The sequence below is a fragment of the Pangasianodon hypophthalmus genome, chromosome 3, assembly GCF_027358585.1.
Source record: "Pangasianodon hypophthalmus isolate fPanHyp1 chromosome 3, fPanHyp1.pri, whole genome shotgun sequence".
In the NCBI taxonomy this organism is placed as follows: Eukaryota; Metazoa; Chordata; class Actinopteri; order Siluriformes; family Pangasiidae; genus Pangasianodon; species Pangasianodon hypophthalmus.
In genome coordinates this window covers 32,261,818-32,286,722 of record NC_069712.1, presented here as the reverse complement: position 1 = coordinate 32,286,722, position 24,905 = coordinate 32,261,818, and the positions used below count along the sequence as shown (strand labels likewise).

At 39.5% G+C, this 24,905-nt stretch overlaps 1 protein-coding gene and 1 long non-coding RNA gene across 2 annotated transcripts in view; both read right to left on the bottom strand.

The window, feature by feature from the left end:
* Nucleotides 1-371: 371 nt before the first annotated feature.
* On the bottom strand, nucleotides 372-19,963 carry sgpp1b (sphingosine-1-phosphate phosphatase 1b). The gene is made up of 3 exons (XM_034302982.2): nucleotides 18,979-19,963; nucleotides 10,621-10,710; nucleotides 372-7,488 (listed from the first exon to the last, which is right to left on the bottom strand). The coding sequence occupies exons 1-3, from the start codon at nucleotides 19,654-19,656 to the stop codon at nucleotides 6,937-6,939; spliced, it is 1,320 nt and encodes a 439-aa protein (XP_034158873.2). The 5' UTR covers nucleotides 19,657-19,963; the 3' UTR covers nucleotides 372-6,936.
* A 547-nt stretch (nucleotides 19,964-20,510) lies between these two features.
* The window catches only part of LOC113542154 (uncharacterized), a 5,018-nt gene continuing 623 nt past the window's right edge, over nucleotides 20,511-24,905 (bottom strand). The window contains exons 2-4 of the long non-coding RNA XR_003404266.3: nucleotides 22,840-22,907; nucleotides 22,514-22,636; nucleotides 20,511-21,855 (exon numbers count right to left, since the gene is read on the bottom strand). This is a non-coding gene — a long non-coding RNA (uncharacterized LOC113542154). The remainder of the gene's footprint in view (nucleotides 21,856-22,513; nucleotides 22,637-22,839; nucleotides 22,908-24,905) is intronic.

Genomic DNA, 24,905 nt, shown 5'->3' with positions numbered 1-24,905 from the left:
TGTGTGTGTGTGTACAGTATATACATGTATTTTATCTCTGCCAAGCATTTACATAAGTGTCACATGTAAGAAAGCATCAGGGAACCATTTTGAATGATATTACTGTTAATTCTGAAGATGTTTTAGTGTGAATAACAAGTGCTCATCAGTGGAAAACATCCCCGTCCCCTTTTCAGGCTCCTTCCCTCTTTCAGGTCCACTTTGTGGGGTGTTAGGTTGTTTTTTTTTTCTTCCCAAATGTGATTAAAAAACACATAATCCACTTATTTCCACAAGTGATTTAAAAAAATATTATGCATTTAATTACTCTTCACTTTATTTTTGTTTTTACATGTGGTACATGGTTTTATTTACGACATTCATCTGATGTAACATGTCTACTTCACAATTTGAGGGCCTAACGTGGAAATGCACATTTGCTTCTAATATATGCTCCACCAATAATAACAGCATTACCATTTTATTACATGTGAAGTACAAAAGTCAGAAAATGTCCTTTTCAAGTCAAGTCAAGTGGAGTTTAATGTCATTTCAGCCATATACAAGTACATAGTGAAACGAAACAACGTTTCTCCAGGACCAAGGTGCTACATAAGACAAACACAGAACAACACAGAACTACAAGGGACTACATAAATTATACAATAAAGTGCACAAGTGCAAACATGTGCAGACAGTACAAAACAGTACAAGACAGTACAGTGACTACTGGGACAGACAGTGTGCACAATAAGTCCCAGTGCAGCGCCGGCCAGTACACAGTTCTGTTTAAAGTGAACCTAGTGACAATAGTGCAAATAGTACAAGAGTACAAAACAAGTAGTTGAAATGCAATACGTCAAGCAGCTGAGTCATTCTGATTTATGTTACATTTAGTTTATTTCAAAAACAGTGTTACAAACATTGGATTATTGATTTGCCTGATATATCTCACCCCTTGACAGGTGCCACTGTAATGAGATAATCAATGCTACTCACTTCACCTGTCAGTGGTTTTAATGTTATAGCTCATCTTTGTATAACTGTGTAATGATCACATTGTGGTGTGTGTGTGTGTGTGTGTGTATAAATACAGTGAAGTGTAAGTTACAGTTTCTGCTCTGTAGCTACTCACCGCTGTGTGGCGCTCATGTCATTTGTGATCCATCACCCTGAGGACAATCAGAGAGCTTTAAACACAAAAGTCAGCTAATGAGTAAATAAACACATAACCAGATAAAAAGGTAAAACTTACATTGTTAGACAAGCTGTTGCTTTTGCACCCACACTGTCCTGTCTTAGATATTAAAAATAATTCCCAATATGTCTCCTGTCCTCCTCTGTAGAGTCACGTGTACTCTGTGTTCTTTCTTTCTTTCTTTCTTTCAGGTGAGACACTAAAGGTGAATACATTTTTTTTAAACAATCAATATCACAGTTAATGCTGATTGCTACAAATATTCTTACAAATATATACATATTTTATTTGAGGTTCTTCAAAAACTTATATTTGTTTATGCAAATGAGGCATCATGTAATTAAACATGTGGGAATTTGCACACTTAATGAAAGCTAAAATCTAGTAATAGTAGATGTGGGAATTACATTGTTTATTCCAGTGTGAAGTTTATTTCATGAGATAAAGATTTTTACAGAAGATTGTTATAACCTTTTTATTGTTTAATCAAGAAAGTACCATCTACTGTTATAAAATATGTATTATATGCCATTCATCAGCATAAAATCTACCGTAAATCTAACAATAATCAGCACATCGGGAAATTCCTCTGTAATGATCCTCTAATCATGGACAGGAATGAACATGTGAAATGAATGTTATGAATGGTGCTCATGTAGAAAATGAGATTTTTTTTGGTTCTGAATGTAGAATGATTTTGAGGAAATAATCATTAAAAAAAAAAACACTGTGGTTTTAATGTGTTTTCTCTCTAGTCAGTGTGACATGTAAAATTTATAAAGGAAATTGACATGTATATATCAGGAAATGAGCATTTCAGGGATACGTGACATGATGTGATTATCAGCAGCTTTGAAAACCACATTGTTGTGGTCATGAGTGAAAAAAGAAACAGTGAAATAATCATTTCTCTGTGGACTTTTTTTTTTTTTTTTGATTCTTGTGTCTCACCTTTGGCAATAGAAAAACAGAACACTACAAAATTACTTAACAGACATCTTTTTAGAATTAAAACAGCTATTATTTTTCCACCATAATTATCTTTTTCACCTTTATTCATTAATTCAAACTTCACTGCAGCATTGCTTTAAGTGACCTTGAAAAAATATTGCAAATGTAGCTATAACAACTGTAGTTTATTTTATTATATAATATAAAATATTAGATTATATATTATAGCATACAGTAAGAATGAACGACAAAAGGCAGCTGTTGTAATGTCATTGCTTTTTTCTTTTGCAATTGCAAAAACAGTCAAAAACATTTTTTTTTGCACAAAAATTCTGATCTAGTAAAACAAATAGTTAATCAGATAAAACAGATAAAACATTAAAACATTCAGACCCACGGTAATCTCTCTCTGTGTTAAATCCAGACTGAGTGGGGTTGAGTGTGCACTAGGGGGCGCTATAAACCTCACACACATTACACATACGAATTCAAGCGATTGGAAGCTCTGCTACTTATCAGCTAGTGAAATAAGCACATCAGCTGCGTCCCGACTCTTTCTTTCACACAAACACATCAACAGGAAAAAAAATTACACAACAGTAAATTGTAACTATACACACATTGGTTCTAATCGATTCAAGTCGAGTCAGACTTCAGGTACGTACAACATGGAGCTCTTGGTAAATGTCTGTAAAGTACATTTCAGGATCCTGTTTACAGTAGATATTTCCTGTAGGGAAATGGAGAAGGAGGATGTCTCCCTATTGTACTTACAGCGCATTAATTATGTCGCATATTCCTTTATGTTTAACATGCATAGTAAGATATATGCTGAGGGCTCCACCTATCCATCTTATAATTTAAATCACCAGACAGGAAGTGGGTAATTATTATTGCTTTCATTGTGGACGGAATCTGACATATAACTCAAAATATTATCCGGTAGAGGTGCGGTTTCTCATCGTGTATGCAAATGAAACTCTTCTGAAATACTGGACAGTAAAGGCACAGTGGGAGCTACGCTGAACTGATCGAGCATCAAGCCTCATTTCCTGCCTCACAACTCCTTCACACCGTTACAGTCAGGCCCTGTGGAATCGACCTAGCATGAAGAATAGTCAAGATCTGGGTAGCTACTTAGTCCAGGGTGCAGATTTTAGTTCCATCCCTGTGGGTTCTGTTTAAATCCCAGCTTTCTGTGTTTTCCAGCTTTTTTTTTTTTTTTAAACTGCTGATCATGCTGCAACACAGCACAGCTTAACACACACGGAGGAGAGCGCTATCTGCCCTCTTCCTCATACTTAAGCTCACAGACACCCACGATTGGTGAGAGAGTGCCGCTGTCCCTCCTACCCAGAAAGCACGGCCAATATTTTGTGACCGGCTTCATCGTATATGGCTGCACAATCGGTGGGATTTGAACCCACAATCTCCCGACAACTGGGTGAACGCTTTTCTGTTGCGCCACTCGTGAGGCAATATTTAGGGAAGAGTGTTGAGGGCTCCTCTGTCCTGTTACGCAGCACACCTACATGTCTGCATAGCTATGTTTTAAAATTCTGCATAGTTGATAGGCGAGTACTGGCTTTGCTCTGTTATTTGAGTAATTTCAGTAGCACACAATAAAGCGTAACCTTACGTTAATAAAGCGTAACCCTACGTTAATAAAGTGTAACCCTACATTCACACTATCAAGCCAAAACATGGCAGGTGCTCGTTAATTTCCTATATACTTGCAAGAAAACGATTTCAGGGACAGCAAGTCAAGCGACATTTGAATTAAAAAAAATTTTTTTTGACTCAATGGTGTGAACGTAGGATGAGCACATAGGGGTTGGGTGGATATTTGGCTAAGTGGCTGTTTTTATTTCATCACTTTAAAAAAAAAAAAAACCAAAAAGCCTATGGACAGCTAAGATCACTATCCCAGCAGGGAAGAAACTGCAGAAAAATAGAAAACTCTTGGTTTAAAAATAGTTTTTTTTTATGTCCAATCAGCTTCTGGTTACTGGAGCTGAGCGATGTTATGAAGATGATAATACCAGCTCTGAAAAATATATTGTCATGCAATTAGCTGTAGTAAGGATGACATCATCATATCACCCACCCCTATACGTTAACACTTTTTTTATGTCACTCAGTCGACTACATTTAACCAGTAGACAGTGACTAAATGGGACTTTTAGTACTTCTGTGCTTACTCTAAAGAAAAACAATGGGCTGTGTGTTCGAACAGCAAAGCATTAAATTACAGTCTCTGTGTGTGAACGCTACTGAAGACCGCCTTTTCTTCCCACCTTTTCAGCAGTGAAACACTCCGGTATCATTTCACCTCCTAGGCTCTGCCACCTGAAATGTAAAACTGGAGAAACATGTCTAAGCTGCTTCACTACTTTTGGGTTAAGCTGAAAGTAATGAATTAGATTTTTTTCACTAAACATAAAAATCTTTAAGTCTATCCAAAAATAAGAATATTGTGCATGTTGATTTGGTCTACATGTAGATAAATAAATGTAGTTAAGCGCCTGGAGGCACAAAACAGGGGACATTTTGTGAGTTTTTGTTCCATTCTCACTCAAACCTGAAATGCTTTTTCATTAATTGGTCCAGAACATCCAGCTTTAGTGCTTTTCTCAGGCATCCCAGTTATGTCTCTAACAACTGGTCAAGCTTCAAACACGTTATGCAGCTTCATCCTTGCTGGCCAGGGACGAGTTGTTGCTCTACACATAACACTTATTACACCAAGTACACCTTCTCCACCTTTCTTTCTAGTGGACACACACACACACACACACACTAACAACCCTGCGTTCATACTAGCAAACACCAGCGACAAGCAACTGTTCATTTTCTATGCGAGTGCGTGGCATGGAGTCATAATTTCATCGCCATTTGGGATGTATGCAAATAGGTATGACGTAGTAATGTGACAGATCCAAACGACTGGCTCCTCCTACAGCACATTCTTTACATTTTATCCAAAGCGACTTACAATTGAGCGGGACACACTTAAGCAGCTGGGGTTAAGGGTTTTGCTCAAAGAACGAGCAGTGGCTTAGTGGAGCTGGGATTCAAACTCACAACCTTCTGATCAAAATCCCAAAGCGACCACTGAGCCAACACTGTCCCCAGAAACCTTGACTCTCATAACATTAGTTCCTACCTCCGTTAAAACCCCATTCAAAAGCATTTGGCACTCAAAAATGGAAATAAAACCATTTTACTCCATGAAGACACAGATTTTAAACAAAAGTAACACGCTCATGTGTATAAATTCCAAAATAAAGTAGCCATTTTGCCTACTACCATCTCAAATCAGAACAGGCCACGCCCACAAGCGACAACGGTATGCTAATTACTTGTTTCTTGCTAGTGTGAATGCAGAACACACGCACACACGCGCACACACACACACGAGATAAAATACAAGCCTGACGACGACGTAGTGCCCACAAACACAAGCACACATAAAAGCAGTGCATTCTGGGAAACAGTGCATTTCTTTTAAAACAGTACCACATACACAAACATCAGTCTGAAACAGGAGACTTCTCCGAGCTTACACAGTAGACAGTGAAATTTTTTTTTTGTATCGAGTATCTCCTTCAGAGCACGGAAAACAATCATTAAAAAACAAAAAACAAAACAAAACAAAAAAAACAACATTTAACCTGAAGAAGAACATGAGAAAGGCTGGCCATCAGAAAACGACCACAGCACGGTTAGAACTGATTGTCTAGATGCAATAGCAGCACGAGCGTGCAGGTTACCGTTGGTGTAAATCTGCTCCTTACTGGAACTACGTAACAAACGTGAAGACTGGAAACGAGCCACGTGTGTTCAACCCGCATGGCACTGAAACTACAGTCCTGTAGATCTTACTGAAGATTCCACAGTGTCTGTCAGTAATGTCGCGTACATGACATTACAATGCAAACACCTTAACAAATCAAGCACACAGTAACGGGGAAACTCGCCTGGCTGCTTTCATGAGGAATTCGAAAGCTGGAAGCAAACCGAAATCGGAAAAACGTGCTCACTTTCTCCCAAACTTTGTTTCAGTTTCAGAGGGTTACAGTTTTTTTTTTTTTTTTTTTTTCATATTAATAAGCAAAGGGAATGCTTAATCTGTGTGCACAGAGACCAACCCTGAATGATTTGTGTCAGAGAGTGGTTAAATCTCTAATTACTAAACTAAAAGGCTGTCTACAGTGTTGAAAAACCTCACAGTGGACATGTATTTGGATCGACTGAGAAGTACGACCACAATGTCCACCTCTAACTGTGAGATCTAAAGTCATCTCGGATCTCTCTTCTCTGCTCCATTAGCTGAAGGCTACTGAGGTCTTCCAAGTTCAGTCAGTTGTAGAAATTTCAGTCGAACAAATCAAAAAAAAAAAAAAAAAAAAGTCCTTGATCCCAAATAATGGAATCTTATTCTAGAAAAAAAAAAAACTTCAAGTGTCCAAGATGCTACTGACAAACTGAGAACTTGCAGTCACAGGGTTCGAAAAAATATGTGCCTATTCGCGATGCTCATTAATAAAAACGGAATCCACAATGGTATATACCCTGAACGTAAAACCTGGTTTTAGAAAAATAAATGAATCAGCTCTAGATGTGTTACATACTGCTGTAAAATGTGGATCGGAAGCCATTGCTTTGGGCAGTGCAGGTTTTATGGTAAACTCTTTCTCAAAGAATTTTTGGGAATTTTTTGAAAGAAATTTTTTTTGGTCTTGGATGAACTGCAGCGCTGAAACTCTAGCTCCATTTGTTCTTTTATTAACCTGTGCTTCGGGCAATCAAGACAAGCCGATGCAGCTGAAAATGAAGGGCACGAGGAAGAAGGCGCTGAACCCTACGGTCCAGTAAACGATATACCGGTACGGAAGCTCAACCTGCATGTGCTGCCTGGCTTTGCGGACGTCCTGGCTTGAGATTCCGACGACGCGGCACACCAGAGGGATGGTGAGAGCCTTCATCACTGCCCTCGTGACTATCAGCATCACCACGCCCAGGACAAAGCGGAGCAAGCTCCACCCAATGAGGCCCAAGCTGAGAGGCGGAGCCTGCATAGGCAGCATGGAGGCGGGAGGATCGTGGATCAGGGCCAGCTGGTGGTTGAGGTTGGACGCCACGGCGATGCCCGCGCCCGTGCCCAGGATTTGAGCGGTGTCGCCACGAGACGTGCTCCACGTGTCCAGGGTGAAGGAGAAAAGCCCCAAGATGGCGTGCAGAGAGACGATGAGGATGGGAGCGTAGATGGAAGACAGGTTGAACGTGTCGATGGCTTCCAGGGCTGGACTGAATATGGCCAGGATGAGCAGGCTGTAGAGGAAACCAGCAATCACGTCCTAGGGGATTAAAAAAAAAAAATTTTATATCATTTACATATTTAAATTAAAGAGAGGGCAAGATACAATACAATACAAATGTATGTGGACACTTGACCATCACACCTGTACATCTTCCCCAAAATGTTGCCACAAAGTCAGAAGCACACAGCAGTATAGAATGTTTTTGTATGCTGAAACATTGCAATTTCCCTTCACTGGAACTAAGAGGCTGAAACTCTGTTCCAGCATGACAATGCCCCTGTGCACAAAGCGAGCTCCATGAAGACATGGTGTGTGAAGGTTGGAGTGGAAGAACTCGAGTGTCCTGCACAGAGCCCTGACCTCAACCCCACTGAACACCTTTGGGATGAACTGGAACACCGACTGAACCCCAGACCTCCTCGACATCCCAACATCAGCGCCTGATCTCACTAATGCTCTTGTAGCTGAATGAACACAAATCCCCACAGCCACGCTCCAACATCTAGTGGAAAGCTTCCCAGAAGAGTGGAGCACATTATAACAGCAAATACAGGGGGACTACATCTGGATTAAGATGTTCAACAAGCACTTATGAGTATGATGGTCAGGTGTGCACAAACTTTTGGCTTTATAGTGTATATTTATTAGGATATGGATATAATATCATCATATTGCCCAGTCCTTAGGTGAATCATTTTAAACCAGTAAAAAATCAGCACCTTAAATGCTGAGCTTGAATTTTAAAGCAGCTTATGACGGATATTTATGGCTATGACCTTAAAGACTTGATGACACTCACGAGTCTGTTCTTTGCCTGACTGATTTAAAGTTCACCTTTGGCCTCAATTTCACATAGAAGCTGAACTTTGCTCATTAAATGTGTAAGATTAGTGAAAAGTAAATAAAATCTATTTTAAGAAACCAGAATTTATTAACAGGTCGAACAATAATAATATTGTATTGTAAAGTAGAACCAACTTCAAGCAAATGAAAAATTTTGTATGAATTCAAATCACAAAGAACTTTCAGCCATTTTCTGAACACACATTCAAATATAATTCATTAAAAGCCACATCTTTAAAGCAGCTGTATTATTCTGCGTACACGTACACACTCCGCTCTCTAAATGATCATTCATTAACCAGATAGCCCCCTTTCTCTACACGTTTATGATGAAACATCAAGTTCACAGCTAGAACTTAGACAGAGTGTGTAAATTTTTGCGTGTGTATAATGAGTACCTTGAGTAACAGGTACCTTTGAGCCTGAGTCAAGAAAGTTTAGCTGGAACTGCTAACACTTCAGGTTTATTAGTTCAGATTATCACATAGTGAATAATTCACATTAGACATGACACACGAGTAAATCATTATTTGATTAAAGTGCATAAAAACAAAACAAAGAGTACATACACTTTCAATAAAATTATGGGAGCACAAAGTACACCAAAGGCCATATCATAATAATAAAACGAGGTCATTACGTATTTATTTACTTATCGATACGATGAAGCGCCTTCGAGGGTTTTAGCTTTTTACCCCGAGTGCAAGCGAAACCTTTGCTGAAAATGAAATTAAATAAACCATTCACACCCGTTTGTGATGATTTGTTTAAGATATCACAGTGTCATATATCAATCTGAGTCAGTGGAAGAGACAGAGAGCAACAATTTTCGTAAGATTTTGGGATTCATTTTGAGTTGAATTAGGTTTAACGTGTCGTGACATCACTCACGGTCATAGATTTACGTTATAATATCTCAGAAACCAAACCAGCAACGACTGAAACGATCAGTTTTATTCACTGCAAACCGCTTCCACATTTCTGTGCAGAAGAGAATGTGAGAACTAGACCTGTTAGGAGTCATTAACCCTTACATGCATTAATTATTTTTAAAGAAATACAGTACTGTGCACAAGTCTTAGTCACCCTATTTTTTTAAGTACAAACTTTGTTATAGATGTTTATTTTCTGACTTCTACAGTATTGATTCAGTACAAAAACATTTTAGATTCCAAACATTAGTTTTCCAGCACAAAATGAAATGTTACAGAAAAATGTTTGTATGTCAGTAAAGAAAGCAGCCGATTCCATAAGAGACACTTTTCAGATAAAAACATAATGAAGGCTGCTGGGTTTCGCTGCAGAAATAAGAAGCGAGTCGACAGTCAAAGTCTCCAGAAGAACTGTGGCTGCTTCTGCAAGATGCTCAGTAACACTTCCAGCTCATTTCCTTATAAAACTGCACACACTGCACCTCAGATACTGCTTTATTTATTTAAAGCAAAGGATCGTCACATTAAATATTGACTTTGTTTCATTTATTTCTGTTTACTGCTTTTTATAGGATTTTTTTAAATGAAGAAACATTTAATTTCATTATTTTTGAAGGCATCTTTGCTCTACAGCATTTCATTGCATGTGCCTAAGACTTTTGCACAGAACTGTATGTATATATATATATATATATATATATATATATATATATATATATGTGTGTGTGTGTGTGTGTGTGTGTGTGTGTATATATATTTATATATCGTGATTCCTTTACAAATATCATTTGTATTATGTAAATGGATCGCTAAGTGCAGGAATATTACAAGTTATAAAAAAAAAAAAAAAAAAGATGGATAAAATATTACACCTGAAATGAAAACAAATCTTCCAGTATGCTTAGAAACAAAAAAAAATTAAAACAAGAAAACATTCAGGGCAAAAATAATATTGTTGATGACCAAAATTATAGAAAATATCATTTTTGAGCAAAATGTATGCAGGTTCAGCCTGTTGCATGATGCAGCTGATTTCGCAGTTAAAATCTCTATATTCAGTTAAAAAAAAAACAAAAAAAAAAACTAGGGCCTTCAGTTGAGTCATGAACACATTTTTTTTTTCTTTTTTTTCCTTTTTTTACTTAATTTGTGTCAAAGGTTTGTAAAGATATACCAGAGACATGCTGCAGTAAGAATGGCAATTAGTCTTAGAGAGCTAGAAAAATCTAAATAATCAGATTTGTGTTAAACTGCAGTTCATTTACAAATGTCAAATGATTTAGAGATGACTTACACCTTATAATTTATTATTAATTATTATTAAAACAGCCTTAAGATGACTGCAGACACTGTGCATGAAAGTGTTAACAAGACTGTGTGGTTTTTGCCTTACCAGGACCGAGTGCATGCCCATGTAGACGCGGCTCACACACACCAGCGCGCTCCAGCTCAAAGCCAGAGTGAGTCCGGGAAGGAACGGATACTGGGGACAAAACAAAACAAACAGATAATAAATAAATAAATACATAAAAATCAACAAAACCTCCTTCAAGCAGCCAAAATCAGACATGCAATTTAAATATGGGTGCACAAACTTTTGCACATGACTACAGTACATAACTTATGACTTTCTCTCATGCTGCTCTGTTAAATTCTCAATTCCGATTGGTCAGAAGGTGTTGATTCATTTTCTATAACAGCAGCTCTGACTGTAGTGCAGCTCTAAATCACAGGTTTATATCAATGCGCTCGTTCCAATACGTTATTGTTTCCATAGTAACAAAAAATCTACGATACTGTAACGAGACGTTTACGTAACATTTATGTAAGGAGTCTCCAGTGTCAGAGCTTTAAAACAGTCAGAGGTAAAGCTGTAACTTTTCTGTAAATCTACAGGACAGACGAGTTTACACTTTTTTGCAGTTTCTCAGTAACACGACAAGCTGCAGCGTTTTTTTTTTTGTCTTTTTAACTTCAAGAGAGAGAAAAAGAGAGACTGGTGAGGGAACGACTGTTTATAGCTGCTATAATGTACGTGAGTACAGGAGCATGTTTTGTGGATGTCCATCGTTGGCAAATTGCTGTGGTGTAAAGAGGAATAAAACACTTCTGCACATGCTGTTATAGGAAAATAATCAGAGTGGCTGCAGTAACTCCACCTCATCAAACCACCACGTTGTTGATTATTTTCCTATAACAGCACAACCACCAGTGTGTTATATTTTATAAACAGTAACGAGCACAGGCCTAGCATCATGGCTTTGTTACCCTTGTTATTCGTAGCTTCAGAACTAAATGATATGAACTTATTGCCATTTTAATTCAGCTAAATTTCTACTCGTTTATGTCTGCATTCCTGCTACTGAAATTAAAGCTGTCCCGTTCAGAAGGCAGAATAAGGACAGCTGTGTGCTACAGGTCTGTAATTTGGACAAATTTGGAGGAAACACTGCACATACTGTACCTTTTTTAAAACCCTAATTGCTCTTGCTGGGAAATTATCACGAGGCTTATGTGTGAAAGAAGCTTACAGGCTCCCGTGACCTTGAGCGGAATGAAACACCAGCATGAAAAAAGCCTGAAGTTAACAAAGAAACAGAAGGTCTGGAAACTGGAGTGAGTTTGAAACAAAGGCGTAAACCGGCACTCTTTTACCACACCTTTTTATCTTTTTATCACATCAGTTTCCATGAGCAGCGCTAGCAGACAGAACACACACCACTATTCAAAACAATTTTCACCCAATCTACACATTTTATATTTTTATACTTCACATCTTGTGTGAGACTTTAAGGGTAAAAACGTCTGAAGCCGGCAGGATTAAATAATGCAGCGCTCTAAAGGTGCAGAGGTCTTCTACGACCTGGAGAGGGCTGTTAGCATTAGTTTATTGATCTCAGAAGGATCTGCTCATTGGCACATTGTCTAAGAGAAAGTTCGTGTCCTGGGTGTTTGCACTTTTAGGTCATGGGGACTTTTCCATGGGAACATAATCTGAGCCAATGACCTGCGTTTAAAATGTCATGTGATCCATTACACCAGAAACACGCCAGCTAGAAATACGAATGAATGATACGAGAGGCTGTAATTCACTCACACTTGACATCTGACACACACACACACACACACACACACACTATCAGATCTGTGTAAGAGTGTGTGTATGATACCCATGAGCTGGGAAAAAAAGAAAAAAAAAAAAAAAGGAAAAATAATTACTGTAGTAAAGCAAACACTGAAATGTTGCTTGGAAATAAATAAAGCTGTCTCGTCAGAAAATGTTGCTAATATTAAATCAAATTTAAGTCAATATATCTATCGACCGTAAATATCTAACTGTTGCATTCTCAAATCTGATTGGTCAGAAGGTATTGATTCATTTTCCAGAACGGCAGCTCAAAAGTTCATGCTTTTTTTCCATCTTTCTAACTTCAAGAGAATGACTGTTTATAGCTGATGTACTACATGATATATAAAACTTTAAATGTGGCTATAAATGGATAAAAAAAAAGTACAACACGTTTGTTAAATTAAAAACCGTAATGATTGGCAGATTTCTGTGGTAAAAGCGGAATAAAACACTTCTGCACATGCTGTTATAGGAAAATAATCAACTTCTGGGGTGTGACAGTAAATCGGCTTTATTAAACCACATCACTGTTGATTATTTTCCTTTAACAGCACAACACTGAGTGATTTATTCCCTACAGAATGTAAGTAACGTGCACTAGAGCCCAAGTACATAACTAACTCCCAACTGCACAGCAAGAGTACAACTAATATACACTACCACAACAGGTACACAACTCCAGAACACACACACACACACACACACACACACACAGTCTAAAAGAGTGAAATGTTGCTGGATTAGGAAGAATCTATCAGCAGAGATAATCTGCTCAGCAGGAATCAGTGACCTTTGGAAAAAAGGAGCAACGTTACAACGAACAACTTGCTGCTGCACGTGAAATCACCACTTCTCATGAATCAACTCTCACATCTGTTTTTTAACTCTCTCTCTCTCTCTCTCTCTCTCTCTCTCCTGTGTGGAGAGGGAAGAAGAAAATAACTGCAGGGTTTGAAAGTTGTGTATGTGTCCTGACCGCACCTCGTGCCCCTTGACCACATGACACACGAGCTGGACTCCTGCTGAGGAAAAGAGGAACTCTGAGGATGAAGCAATCTCAGCTCCTTTATTCCTCCTGTCTCTCATCAGGGTGAAACATCTGCCGCAGATTACAGAGCAGTGTGTGTGTGTGCGTGTGTGTGCGTGTGTGTGTGTGTGTTGTGGACTTCATCCAGGAAAAAGAAAGTTGCAGCAGCTGTGTGTGTGTGTGTGTGTGTGTGCGTGATGAATCAGTTCAGGAGAGAGAAGACGTTAGAGTAGGAAGTACACTCATGATTATAAACCCTCACGCTTCAGTATTTGATTTTAAACTCCAGGGTTTGTGCATCAGCCTGTTACCTGACGAGACACGAATCGGGATTCATGTGGGTTTTCACAGACAGGCGAGCTCACGTTACCCACAATGCAACACGGCTGAAACAAAGATCCTGCACTTGTTTCATCTTGTTTGTGGCTCTTTGAAGAACAGGAGAGAGAAAACATTTGCATGCAGCTGTGAAAGTGTTGGAGTGTTTGCGTGCGACTGAGATGGAAAGTAATTAGCTGTCGATACTGCAAGGAAGCTGCATGTTTGCACGTGTGTGTGTGTGTGTGTGTGTGTGTGTGTGATGCTGAAATCCTCCTCTGCTTGAGCAAGAGGACAAAGGAAAAAGCTGAATAAGCCTGACCAGACCAGCTCCATAAGAGGAGCTGCGTTCTCTCTCTCTCTCTCTCTCTCTCTCTCACACACTCACACACACACACACACACACAGTCTTCCCCTATTTTCCTATGGCATATTTATAAATTAATTTAGCAACTCAACAAACGTGCTATGAGATCAAAACATTGTGGGAAATGATAATGAGAGGGAGAAAAGTGAGAGAGGAACAGAAGGAAAGAGAGAGAGAAAGAGAAATAAGGGGGGAGCGATAAGGGAGAAAGAGAATAACAAAATGAAGGACAGAGAGAGAGAAAGAAACAAAGAAAGGAGTGAGAGAGAAAGAGCCAGAGAAGGTAAGGGAGAAGGAGAGAAGGTGTGTGTGTGTGTGTGTGTGTGTGTGTGTGTGTGTGTGTGTGTGTGTGTGTGTGTGTGTGTGAGAGAGAGAGAGAGAGAGAGAGAGAGAGAGAGAAGGAGATAGGAGAGAAAATGAAGGAGAAAGTGGAAAGGATGGATGGATGGACAGAGTGAGGGAGAGAGAGAGAAGGAGAGGGTGTAGTCAAGACATCTAAGTTCAATAACAAAATATGCTATACGCTACAACATAGTATGAAAAAAAAAGCACATGCTGTTGCACTAAAGTTGTGAGAAGTGGCCACGTGCAGGAGAGAGAGTGCATTTCAGTGAACCAGTTTATCAGGAACAGCAGAATTTCTTATCTCTTTATGTCCTGATAAGTAATGAGTCACTTAAGAAAAAAAAAAAATAAAAAAAATCACAATGTTGCAGATTTAAAGCAGCACACGTGGGGAACACTGCTCTCACGGCCACGTGTTACAGGACGAACCTCATTACGGCTACTCCTGTATCTAAAAAAAATCTGTGTGTATAAAAAATACGTCCAGAAGACACAGATCAGCTCCCAAAGCAAAGCACAGTCACGACAACTCCATCATTATATAACGTCTCATAGTGTTATCGCTTCAAATCTCGATTCACCTTTCATCTCTAATCCAGATTTAGGATCAGGACGAACTGCGACTCCCAAACAAACAGCGCGGTTTGGTGAGGGTTTACAAAACGAACAATAAAACGTAGGTGGGCCACATTTCTGACCAACAAAGAGTCTCTGTTCTGTTTTGTTCTAAGGCAGATGTTATGTTCTGCACCTGCTGTACGCTGTTATTACGTTTTCTCCACTTAATCGCAGGAGAATGTAGGGAATAAACCACTCTGTGTGGTGCTGTCAGAGGAAAATAATCAACGATGGGGTCACTGCTACCACCATAATGAAGCTGATTATTTTCCTCTAACAGCACGTCCTGAAGGGTTTTCTTCCTCACAGCCAACGATTGTTTATTAATTAGTCAACAACACATCGTACGTATGCACTCATATCCGTACGCACTTTATATTTAATGTTGTGGAACATCTGTGAATCTGTGTTATTTCCTGTTATCATTTCCCCTTACCAGTCTTTTTTTTTCTCTTGAAGTTAAAAAAAAAAAAAAACAAACCCGCAGCTTGTCATGTTCCAGAGAAACTGCAAAGCGTGAAACTCCTCTGTTCTGAAGACTTTCCTGCAGTGGGAAACTTTGAAACTGGAGACTCATGGCATGAATGTTAAATAAAAACAAAAAGTGACCACATCAAAGATTATGTTTGTCAAATGACGACACGAGTCCTTCTGAATGAGCCGGTACTATAGCGCGAGTGCACCTGCGATTTGCTGCTGCGCTACTGTCAGAGCTGCTGTTACAGAAAACTAATCAACACCTTCTGACCAATGAGAATCAGGAATTCAGCAGCGCTGTGCTACAGTGACTGGAGAGCAACCAATCAGAATTGAGAATTCTCAATCTCAATCTCAAGCACGACTGTAGCCACTGACACAGAGACATTTTTTCTAAAATGTCTAAGTTCGAACTGGAGTTTTACGGTTATCTGATTATTTAACTGTGCATGTAAACGGTTTTTTAAAAAAATTGTCAAAATCAAAATCTTTGCAGATTGTTTTGTACCTGTGAATGAACTCAGTATCCCTGCTAATACACCTTCAGAGAGCTTCTTTAATACCGACCCCACCTGCGATTACATCACTGTGTCTCGAGCAGCCGTCGTAGGCGTCGTAGCCACGCCCACAGTCTGGGAACTTAATAAAAACGTATATTTTAATCAGAACTTTGTCTTCGGCTGTCTTAGTCGGAGTGAGAGTAAATCTGCTAATAATGTCAGCACGTCATGACTAAAGAATTTTTTTTTTTACGATGTATGATTTTTGTCTGCGAAAGCGAAATACAGAATAAACTCAACTTTAGGAAGTTTTCATCAGCAAATGAAATATGAAATCTGATATCTGATTTAGGGAACATTTTAAAATATGTTTTTTTTTCACCTGTGTTTGATTTAAGTTTGATGACAGACGCCATAATAAATACGTTTTTTTTTCCCTCCTGGTAGACCCATCCTGTCCTGCACATGTCAGTGTTTCCTGCAGCCGGTGACGCAAACCGAGTTTAACGAAAGCAAGTTTTACAAAATACAAAAACAGTAGTTCTGGATCTCAAAACGTACTGATATCATTGTCCTATCTGTGGTATTTGCATCAAGGTCAAAAAGTATAACATTCTGATAATAATGTTAAACACTTTCAGTATTATTAACACTTCCTGTGAGTTTCATCCTGGCTTATATTCTGTCACCACAAAAACCATGAAGCACTTCATATTCGTGACTCGCTGATGAATCTCAGAAACAAAACGATTACATTTGCATCCACCAGGAAAGAGATTTACATTCACAAATCACCTGCGAACCAATTGTGTGTGTGTCTTTGTTTTCAACACACACAGCCCTTCAGCTTGACGTGGATGTATCTGCGAACACGACTAATCTGTTTAAAAGTGAGATTTAATACGATGCTGTAACTCTGAAAGAAGTGGTCTGTAAATGTACACATATAATCCACATGACCTTGTTTGCTACGAAAAAGTAATAATAAAAGCTTATCTTAACAGAGATAACGTGTCACTCCTTGACCAACTTTAGTTTCTTTTTATGAGCAGTTTGTCTCTGTGACAAACGAAGCACTACTAAAGAGCAGAAAGAAAGAGATAAGCATCGTCATGTCAGGGATTTATAACTACTGTAGCGCTGCTTTAAGGTTCTCGGTTGCGAAACTCTCCCTATGCTTCAGGAAGAATCACGTGTTCAATGTGCTGAGTAACAGGCATCCCTGGGCTCATTAGGGCGGAGCTTCACTCACATCTGACCTGTCAATCACACATGATCACATGACATCACTATGGCCTTTCCTCTCATCTCTTTGACTCAAGTACTGGTTTGAACTGGAACCAGAACTGGTTTGAACTGGTTTGAACTAGTGTTGGTTTGACAGAGATGCTAAAAAGGCTTTAATGTTAAAGGTTAAAATGTTAAAAAACATTAAAATGTAAAAAAAATGTTAAATGTTAAAAAAGTTAAAACATTAAGCAGTTGCTATGTTATTTCAGACTGTTTCTAGGTCATTGCTATGATACTCCAGGTGGCTGCTAGGTTGTTGCTATGGTATTGCGAGTTGTTGCTAAGGTGTTGCTAGGCAGTTGGTTGCTATGGCAAACCAGGTGTTCCTAGGTCATGGCTATGGTACTCCAGGTGGCTGCTAGGTTGTTGCTATGGTATTGCGAGTTGTTGCTAGGTTGTTGCTATGGTATTGCGAGTTGTTGCTAAGGTGTTGCTAGGCAGTTGGTTGCTATGGCAAACCAGGTGTTGCTAGATCATTGCTATGGTACGCCAGGTGCTGGCTAGGTTGTTGCTATGGTATTGCAAGTGGTTGCTAGGGTGTTGCTACCTGTTTGTTATGTCACTGCTACAGTATCCAGGGTGGTTGCAAAGGTTTTGCCAGGCAGTTGGTTGCTATGTTATACCGGGTGTTGCTACGTGGTTGCAGTGGTATACCAGCTGGTTGCTAGGATGTTACTAAGCAGTTGCTACGGAATCCCAAGGGTATTAATAGCTACCTTGTTACGAGTCGATATACTGCTAGCATACAAAGAGTGTTACGTATTTTTCCGGTATTTTCCACGACTGTCTCATCTTATTTTTTTTTTTAAATTTAAGACTGATGTTCTTAAAAATTTCTCTTGGACTGTATTTCACATTAGAACACTCTGTAAACTTGATAATTGTGCAAATACAAATCGTTCAAACCACTAATCGATCTTTCGTAATAAGGGTAACCTGAGGTAACTAGCTAGGCTAAATCTAAAGAGACTTAAGTCCATTTCTGACTGTTCGATTACAGCGATATTTTCGCATTATTACTCGTCACGCTGAATTCTATAACACGTTGAAAATTACTACGTTGTGCGTCGTTTACGTCATCCATCAGCGTGATCCTGAACTTTCTCAGTGTGAGGTGATACGGAGAGTTTTCAAGTCTCGTTCTATCGCTTCTATCGTTTCTGTCATTTTTAGAGTTTTGCGTCATCCTGTGCCGTCCTCCTATTGGTGGGTTTTAGACGAGCGTCGTAGCCACGCCCACAGTCTGAGAACTTAATAAAAAACGTATATTTTAATCAGAACTTTGTCTTCGGCTGTCTTAGTCGGAGTGAGAGTAAATCTGCTAATAATGTCAGCACGTCATGACTAAAGAATTTTTTACATTTTTTTTACGATGTATGATTTTTGTCTGCGAAAGCGAAATACAGAATAAACTCAACTTTAGGAAGTTTTCATCAGCAAATGAAATGTGAAATCTAATATCTGATTTAGGGAACATTTTAAAATATGTTTTTTTTTCGCCTGTGTTTGATTTAAGTTTGATGACAGACGCCATAATAAATAAGTTTTTTTTTTCCCCCTGGTAGACCCATCCTGTCCTGCACATGTCAGTGTTTCCTGCAGTGGGGTTCTCCAGGACAGCGGGTTCTCCAGGACCAGGGGGTTGGGAACCCGTGTTCCGGCCACTGACTGCTCCTCACCTCCCAGCGGCTGTAGGTGAGCAGGAACAGCCCGAGCGGGACGGCGGTACCGGACATGGCGTGCGTGGACGGCATGCTGTACTCGGAGTCGTAAAACACCTCCAGTTTGACCACGGGCGGCGAGGCGGGCCGCGGCCACCGCACCAGGTCCTTCGTGCACTGGCCCAGGTACATGACCCACACCCAGATGGCGATCAGGCGGCGCGCGACGTACGGGTCCACGTTCCAGGTGAGGAACGGGAAGAAGCTGATGTAGAACAGCTCGTTTCCCAGCTCCGTGCCCAGCGTGAACGCGTAGTACAGGAACCGGTTCGAGATCACGAACTGGTGGCCCACGTCTCCCGTTAGCGAGTTCTTGCGCAGCGGCCCGCGCGCGACTCCGTCCCTGCCCGAGCCGTTAGACGGACGCGCGCGAGCGCTTTCTCCAGCGGCCCCGTTCGCCGTCCCGTTCGCCGCGCCGTTCACGTCCTGCTCCTTCCCTTTACCTTCTCGGTCCGGTCTCCTCCGCTGGGTCCCTTCCACCTTCTCACCGCCTCCGCCGCCCGAGTCTCGCGCGCCGGCTCGGTTTCCGGTGAACGGACCCCGCACACCGCACAGCTCCTGAAACCGGGCGACGTGCCGCGGGTCGTGCAGCGCACTCAACAGCCACGTTAAACCCGTTCTTAAAGCGCTTGCCATGTTTATCAGACAAAGCGGCTGAAAGTGTCACCGAATCAGATCACAGAGAGCTAGCCGGCTCCTTTAGCTTTATGCTCAGCTAGCTGGATTAGCTTACTTCATTACGGAAAAGTAGGCTTTTAGTTTTAAATAATAACGCGCTCCAGAGCCGTTTCCCGAGTTAAAAAGAGAACGAGGCTAAACATCGAGACACCGGGTCGGTTCACACGGTCGGCGGGACAAAACACCGTTATCTCGCGCGTACGAGTGGAATCTCCGGTTCCTGACAGATCATTCACCTAAAGCAACTAGCAGAAAGCGGGAACGAGCACGTAGACGCGAGTGTGACGCGCACGTAACGTTGACGCACCGAGAGCGCGCATTTACAACTGAACGCGCATACACAACAGGAAAATACACAAAACATCAGAAGTAGACCTTACAATTTTTTTTATTTGTTTTAAATACCTGAAAAATAGACGGATTTTTTTTTTTTTTTTTAAATGCTACTTTAGTCTTTTGGCAAAATGTGTTTTACATTTTTTCTGTAGAATATGGCAGTCTTTTTTTAAAAAATAAATATTAAATGTCCAAAAGATAGCACTTTGATAGTCAGTTTTACACATTTAAATACTTCAACAAAACAACTCCAGTATCACCTTACACATTATACAAAAACACATTTCAACTATTAAAAGCTAATAGTTGTCATTGCATGGCATAAAATATATATGTATGTATATATATATATATATATATATATATATATATATATATATATATATATATGTGTGTGTGTGTGTGTGTGTGTGTGTGTGTATATATATACATATACACACACACACAGCAAAATATGTAAATAACCAAGTCTGCATCTCTGCTTTTTTTTTTTTTTATCTTACATTTTATATATATATATATGTATATATGAGCATCAGACCAGATTTTTGCAATTAGTCTGCAGTTGTGTTGTAAACAGAACCAGAAGTGAATGATTAAATCTCACTGTTTAAGGATGATTTTGATATGTAAATATGTTAAGGCTGATTAATAAATGTCTGTAGCAAGAGTGCAATTAAACTGTAAGTAGAAAAACAGACAGCATAAGAACAGCTAGAACTTTCCATGGACAAATGCTTTCCAAACTTCTCCAAATTTACCTTAAAATAATCTATAGATTCTGGCATGAAAGGAATATCAGACCAAAATAATTTCCTTCTCCTGCCTTAAATGAAGTGTTCAACATGGTTAGTGTCTGAAATCTGAAATCTGGAGAGAACTTTGTACAGATTGTGAAAAACAGCATAAAAATGTTGCATGAACAATCACACTGGTGAACACTAGTGGGCAGTAGAGCACTATGAGCCATTTCCTGTTCTGTTATCAAACTAGATCATTTATCCTCACTCAAGCACATATCATACACTCTTCACACTGTATTTTATATATCATACCATATATTATATTATATTATATTATATTATATTATATTATATTATATTATATTAGATGCTTTGCTTGGAAACCGTGGCTCTTATAGCAGAACAACATTCAGGCAACAAACTTTACATTTACATTTACTTACAGAGATACAAAGTGCATGGCTTTTTTTTTTTAATCCCTGAAAAATGCTTAGCAAAAAAAAAAAAAAAAAAAAAAAAAAAAAAAAGCAAAATAAAAGTTTATTTATAGAGGCAGTTGGACTCGAGTCTTTCTTTTCATGTGTAAAAAAGCAAACCCTGATGTTCACAGATGCTTCTTGTAGTCCATCTCACACTGCAATAATCCCAGCTTCCAAGTGTTTGACGCTGACACACAGTCTTACACACACACACACACACACACACTGCGCAGACACACACCTCCGCCTCCATCCTATGCCATCATCACTGCTGGGTGTAAATGCCAGCGCTTAAGTACAGTGGGATTTTAGCAGTTGTTATTAAGTGGATAGAGGAGGATGGAATGTCCGTGTTCAGGCGTCACCATGACCTTCAGTCTCTTCCTATCCAAGTAAAACAGCCTCTCCTCTTCTTCTTCTTCTTTCTCTCCATTCCTCGGTCTGTCTCGGTCCCTCTGCCCGTCGTCCGAGTGGATCTTGCGCAGCAGGTTGTTGATGAGAACGGCGCGGCGCAGGAAGGCCTCAGGGTCGTCCAGGAAACGCAGCTTCTGCAGCGACAGGCGCAAAATGCAGCTGCGCTCCTCGCGTAAGATCAGGTGCTGCTCAGAGACACAGAGAGAGAGAAAGGGAGAACAGCACACACGGTGAGAGAGATTATGAAGGAGAAAAAGAGAGGGAGCGACAGATCGAGAAAGAAACATGGAAGTCGAAAGAATTAAAGGTGAGAGACAGGTAGAGAAAGAACAAAGTGACAGCAAAAGGTGAGGTCAAGAAAGAAGTAATGAGCAAAAGGAATAATGAGAGAGAGAGAGAGAGAGAGACAGAGAGAGTGAGGGAGGCATTACAGAAAAAAGGATATTTAAGAGCAGAGAATGAGAAAGAAAAGGAGGGGAAGAAGAGAAAAAGAGAGGTAGATGGGTGGAGTGAAGACAGAGAGAGGTAGAGAGAGAGAGAATTTGAAGGAGCGAAGGGGAGAAAGAGTGAAACAGGTACAGAGATGGGGAGAGAGACAAAGTAGTCAGAGAGTGAGAGAAAAAGTAAGAAGTAAGAAGTCAAGTAACATGAATAAAGAGGTAAAAGAAGAAAAATGGACAGATTGATGGGAGGTGATTACAGTGTGACATCACGTGAACAGTATGTGATCACGTGTGAAAAAGAACTGTGCAGGGGTAAAATAAAACCACATGCCCTAAAACACACGTCCTCACAGTGAACGAGAGAGCAATTAGAGAGAGAAACAAATGCAGGCTCTCTCACTTTTTGTAAATATCCATGTAGGCTTCCCTGGACATCCTCCTCTTCCGCATACTTCCTCTTAAAGTAGGCGACTTTCGACGTCGTTGATCGATAAGGGCACACTCACCGGGAAGATCCTGACCACTGATAATAAACATAAGATATAAGATAGAAGGCCGGGTGTAGATATCATGCATGTGTGAGTAAGTGTAGAAATGTCCTCCTACACCTCAGGGATGACTGAACACTCATTATGTTATGTTTTGTAACAGCGTCACTCATGAGATGTGTGTGAGTGGGACTGTGTTGTCACCAGAGGGTTGCTGAAAACGTGCGAGCACACACACCTTTCTAACGACGGCCGTGTTCACCTGAGCATCGCTCCTGTATCTAACACACACACGCCCTCCGAGTGCTGCGAAGAAAACAAGAGAGACAGAGAGAAAGATGTTTGGTCATTGAATTTTGGCTATTTATAAAAGTCTCAATCAACGTTCCCCTTAATGCAAATGTAGTCTGAGAACAAACCCTCACGTATGGACGAGCTTGGGGTTGCCAGGTCAACTACATCTCAAACACTGCACAAAAACACCTGGTGGTATATGACACAACAGTGACAACATAGTTTAAGTGTGTTCATTCTGAGGTCACCTGACATTTCTGACATGGCTGACTTCTTTATTTGGAAAAAAATTAAACACTTAAAGCTATGTCTTTGATTCTCATTCTGACCTGAATCACTGTAATATCTGTATAGTTCCCACTACAACAGAAATGATTCTGTAAATCGCAGATACAGTGTCTGCACTTACACTTTCCCTTTGTTTGCCATAGTCTATTTCTGCCGAATTTGATTAGATTTATTTTCTATTGTTAGCTTTAAAACAAGATCTTGGCCATGACAGGTTATTTTTAAACTAGCCCCCCAAAGAAACAAAACTGCCACTCGTGGACTTGTTCCATAACTATCCCAATTTGGCATAAAAATCATAACCCTGGCAACCCTGCGTGAGCTTATACCAACCAGAGACCATTTTCTATTGGTTCACAAAACCAACAGAAACACAGAGTTGGCACAAAGCGAAACTAACCACACCCTTTCCCCTTCAGTGAATTGGCTTTTACACCATGCAAATTGTTTATGTTTGGTTTTAGTGATTTTTAGAGTCAAAGCCATAAACACTACAGTTAAACCATAAATATTGGCACCTCTGTGTAGTTGATAAGTCAAGACATTTTTGCTGTCTTTAGTTTTGCAGTGCAGCTACTATAACACAGCCAAGTAATGGACGCCTATGTTCAGCTTTACATTAAAAAACACACCTCAACCGTCTCAAAACACATCTTTTGGTTCACCTTACCTTAAAAAGTGTTTATAAAATTGTACAAAAAAAAAATTATACACAAAATAAGTTTTTAATTTTTTAGGTTTCACGTGCAATTCTGAATTCAAATTTAGGCCACACCTCTTAACAAAGCTGCTAACAGCTCTAGTAGAAAACTAGAAGAAATCTTGAAAAAATCTGTAAGAAATCTAATAGACATCTATAAGAAATCTAGTAGAAATCTAGTAGAAATCTTGAAGAAGGATCAAACACGCCTTGGCTTGTGGACTATATTTCCAAGAGAAATTATATCAGTATTATTTTTTTTGACCCAGAAAAATAGTACATGGATATTAGGAATAAGTGTAACTTATTAGCACAAATCAGATTCACTATCATCAGCTGTGAACAGTTATATAACCTGTTAACTTAATAACAACAAAGCTGTGAAATACATTTGCCACATCCTTACCTGATTTAGCAAATTAGCCCCCAGCAGATGAAAGAAAACCAGAGATTAGCATCAAAATGTTGATGAATCTCTGAATAACGGTTAAATAACGGTTTTCAACGGCTTTGGAATTTTGTCACGCGCATTTTTTTGTTTTTAAAATTTCAAATAAGTTCCAAACAACCTGCAGCAGCATGAACTGGCATAAATACAGCAAGAATTCAAAAGTGAAACCTTTTATTTCTGTGTTACAGGAAAAGCCTACAGCTATAGCGCCTTATAGCGCCTTATAGCGGCTTATGGACGTGACACTGAAGAGCAGAAAACAGTGTGTGTGCTGTGCAATAGACTTCAGTATGAAGCTAGAAAGAGAAAATAATACTTTTAAATAGTTTTGACAAATGCATTTCTTATGTATATCAAGCGTTACAGATGCGAATGATATGAAATCCTTCTGCCTGTTGAAGAATAGGAAACAATTCCAACAGTAATTAGGAATATAATAATGATAAATAAATAAATAAATAAATAAATAAAAATACAGATATACAGATGAAATGCACGTGCCTGCTTTAAGAGATGTGTGAAGTGTTTGTGTGTTTGTGTGTGTGTGTGTGTGGAAGCGTTGTTTATTGCT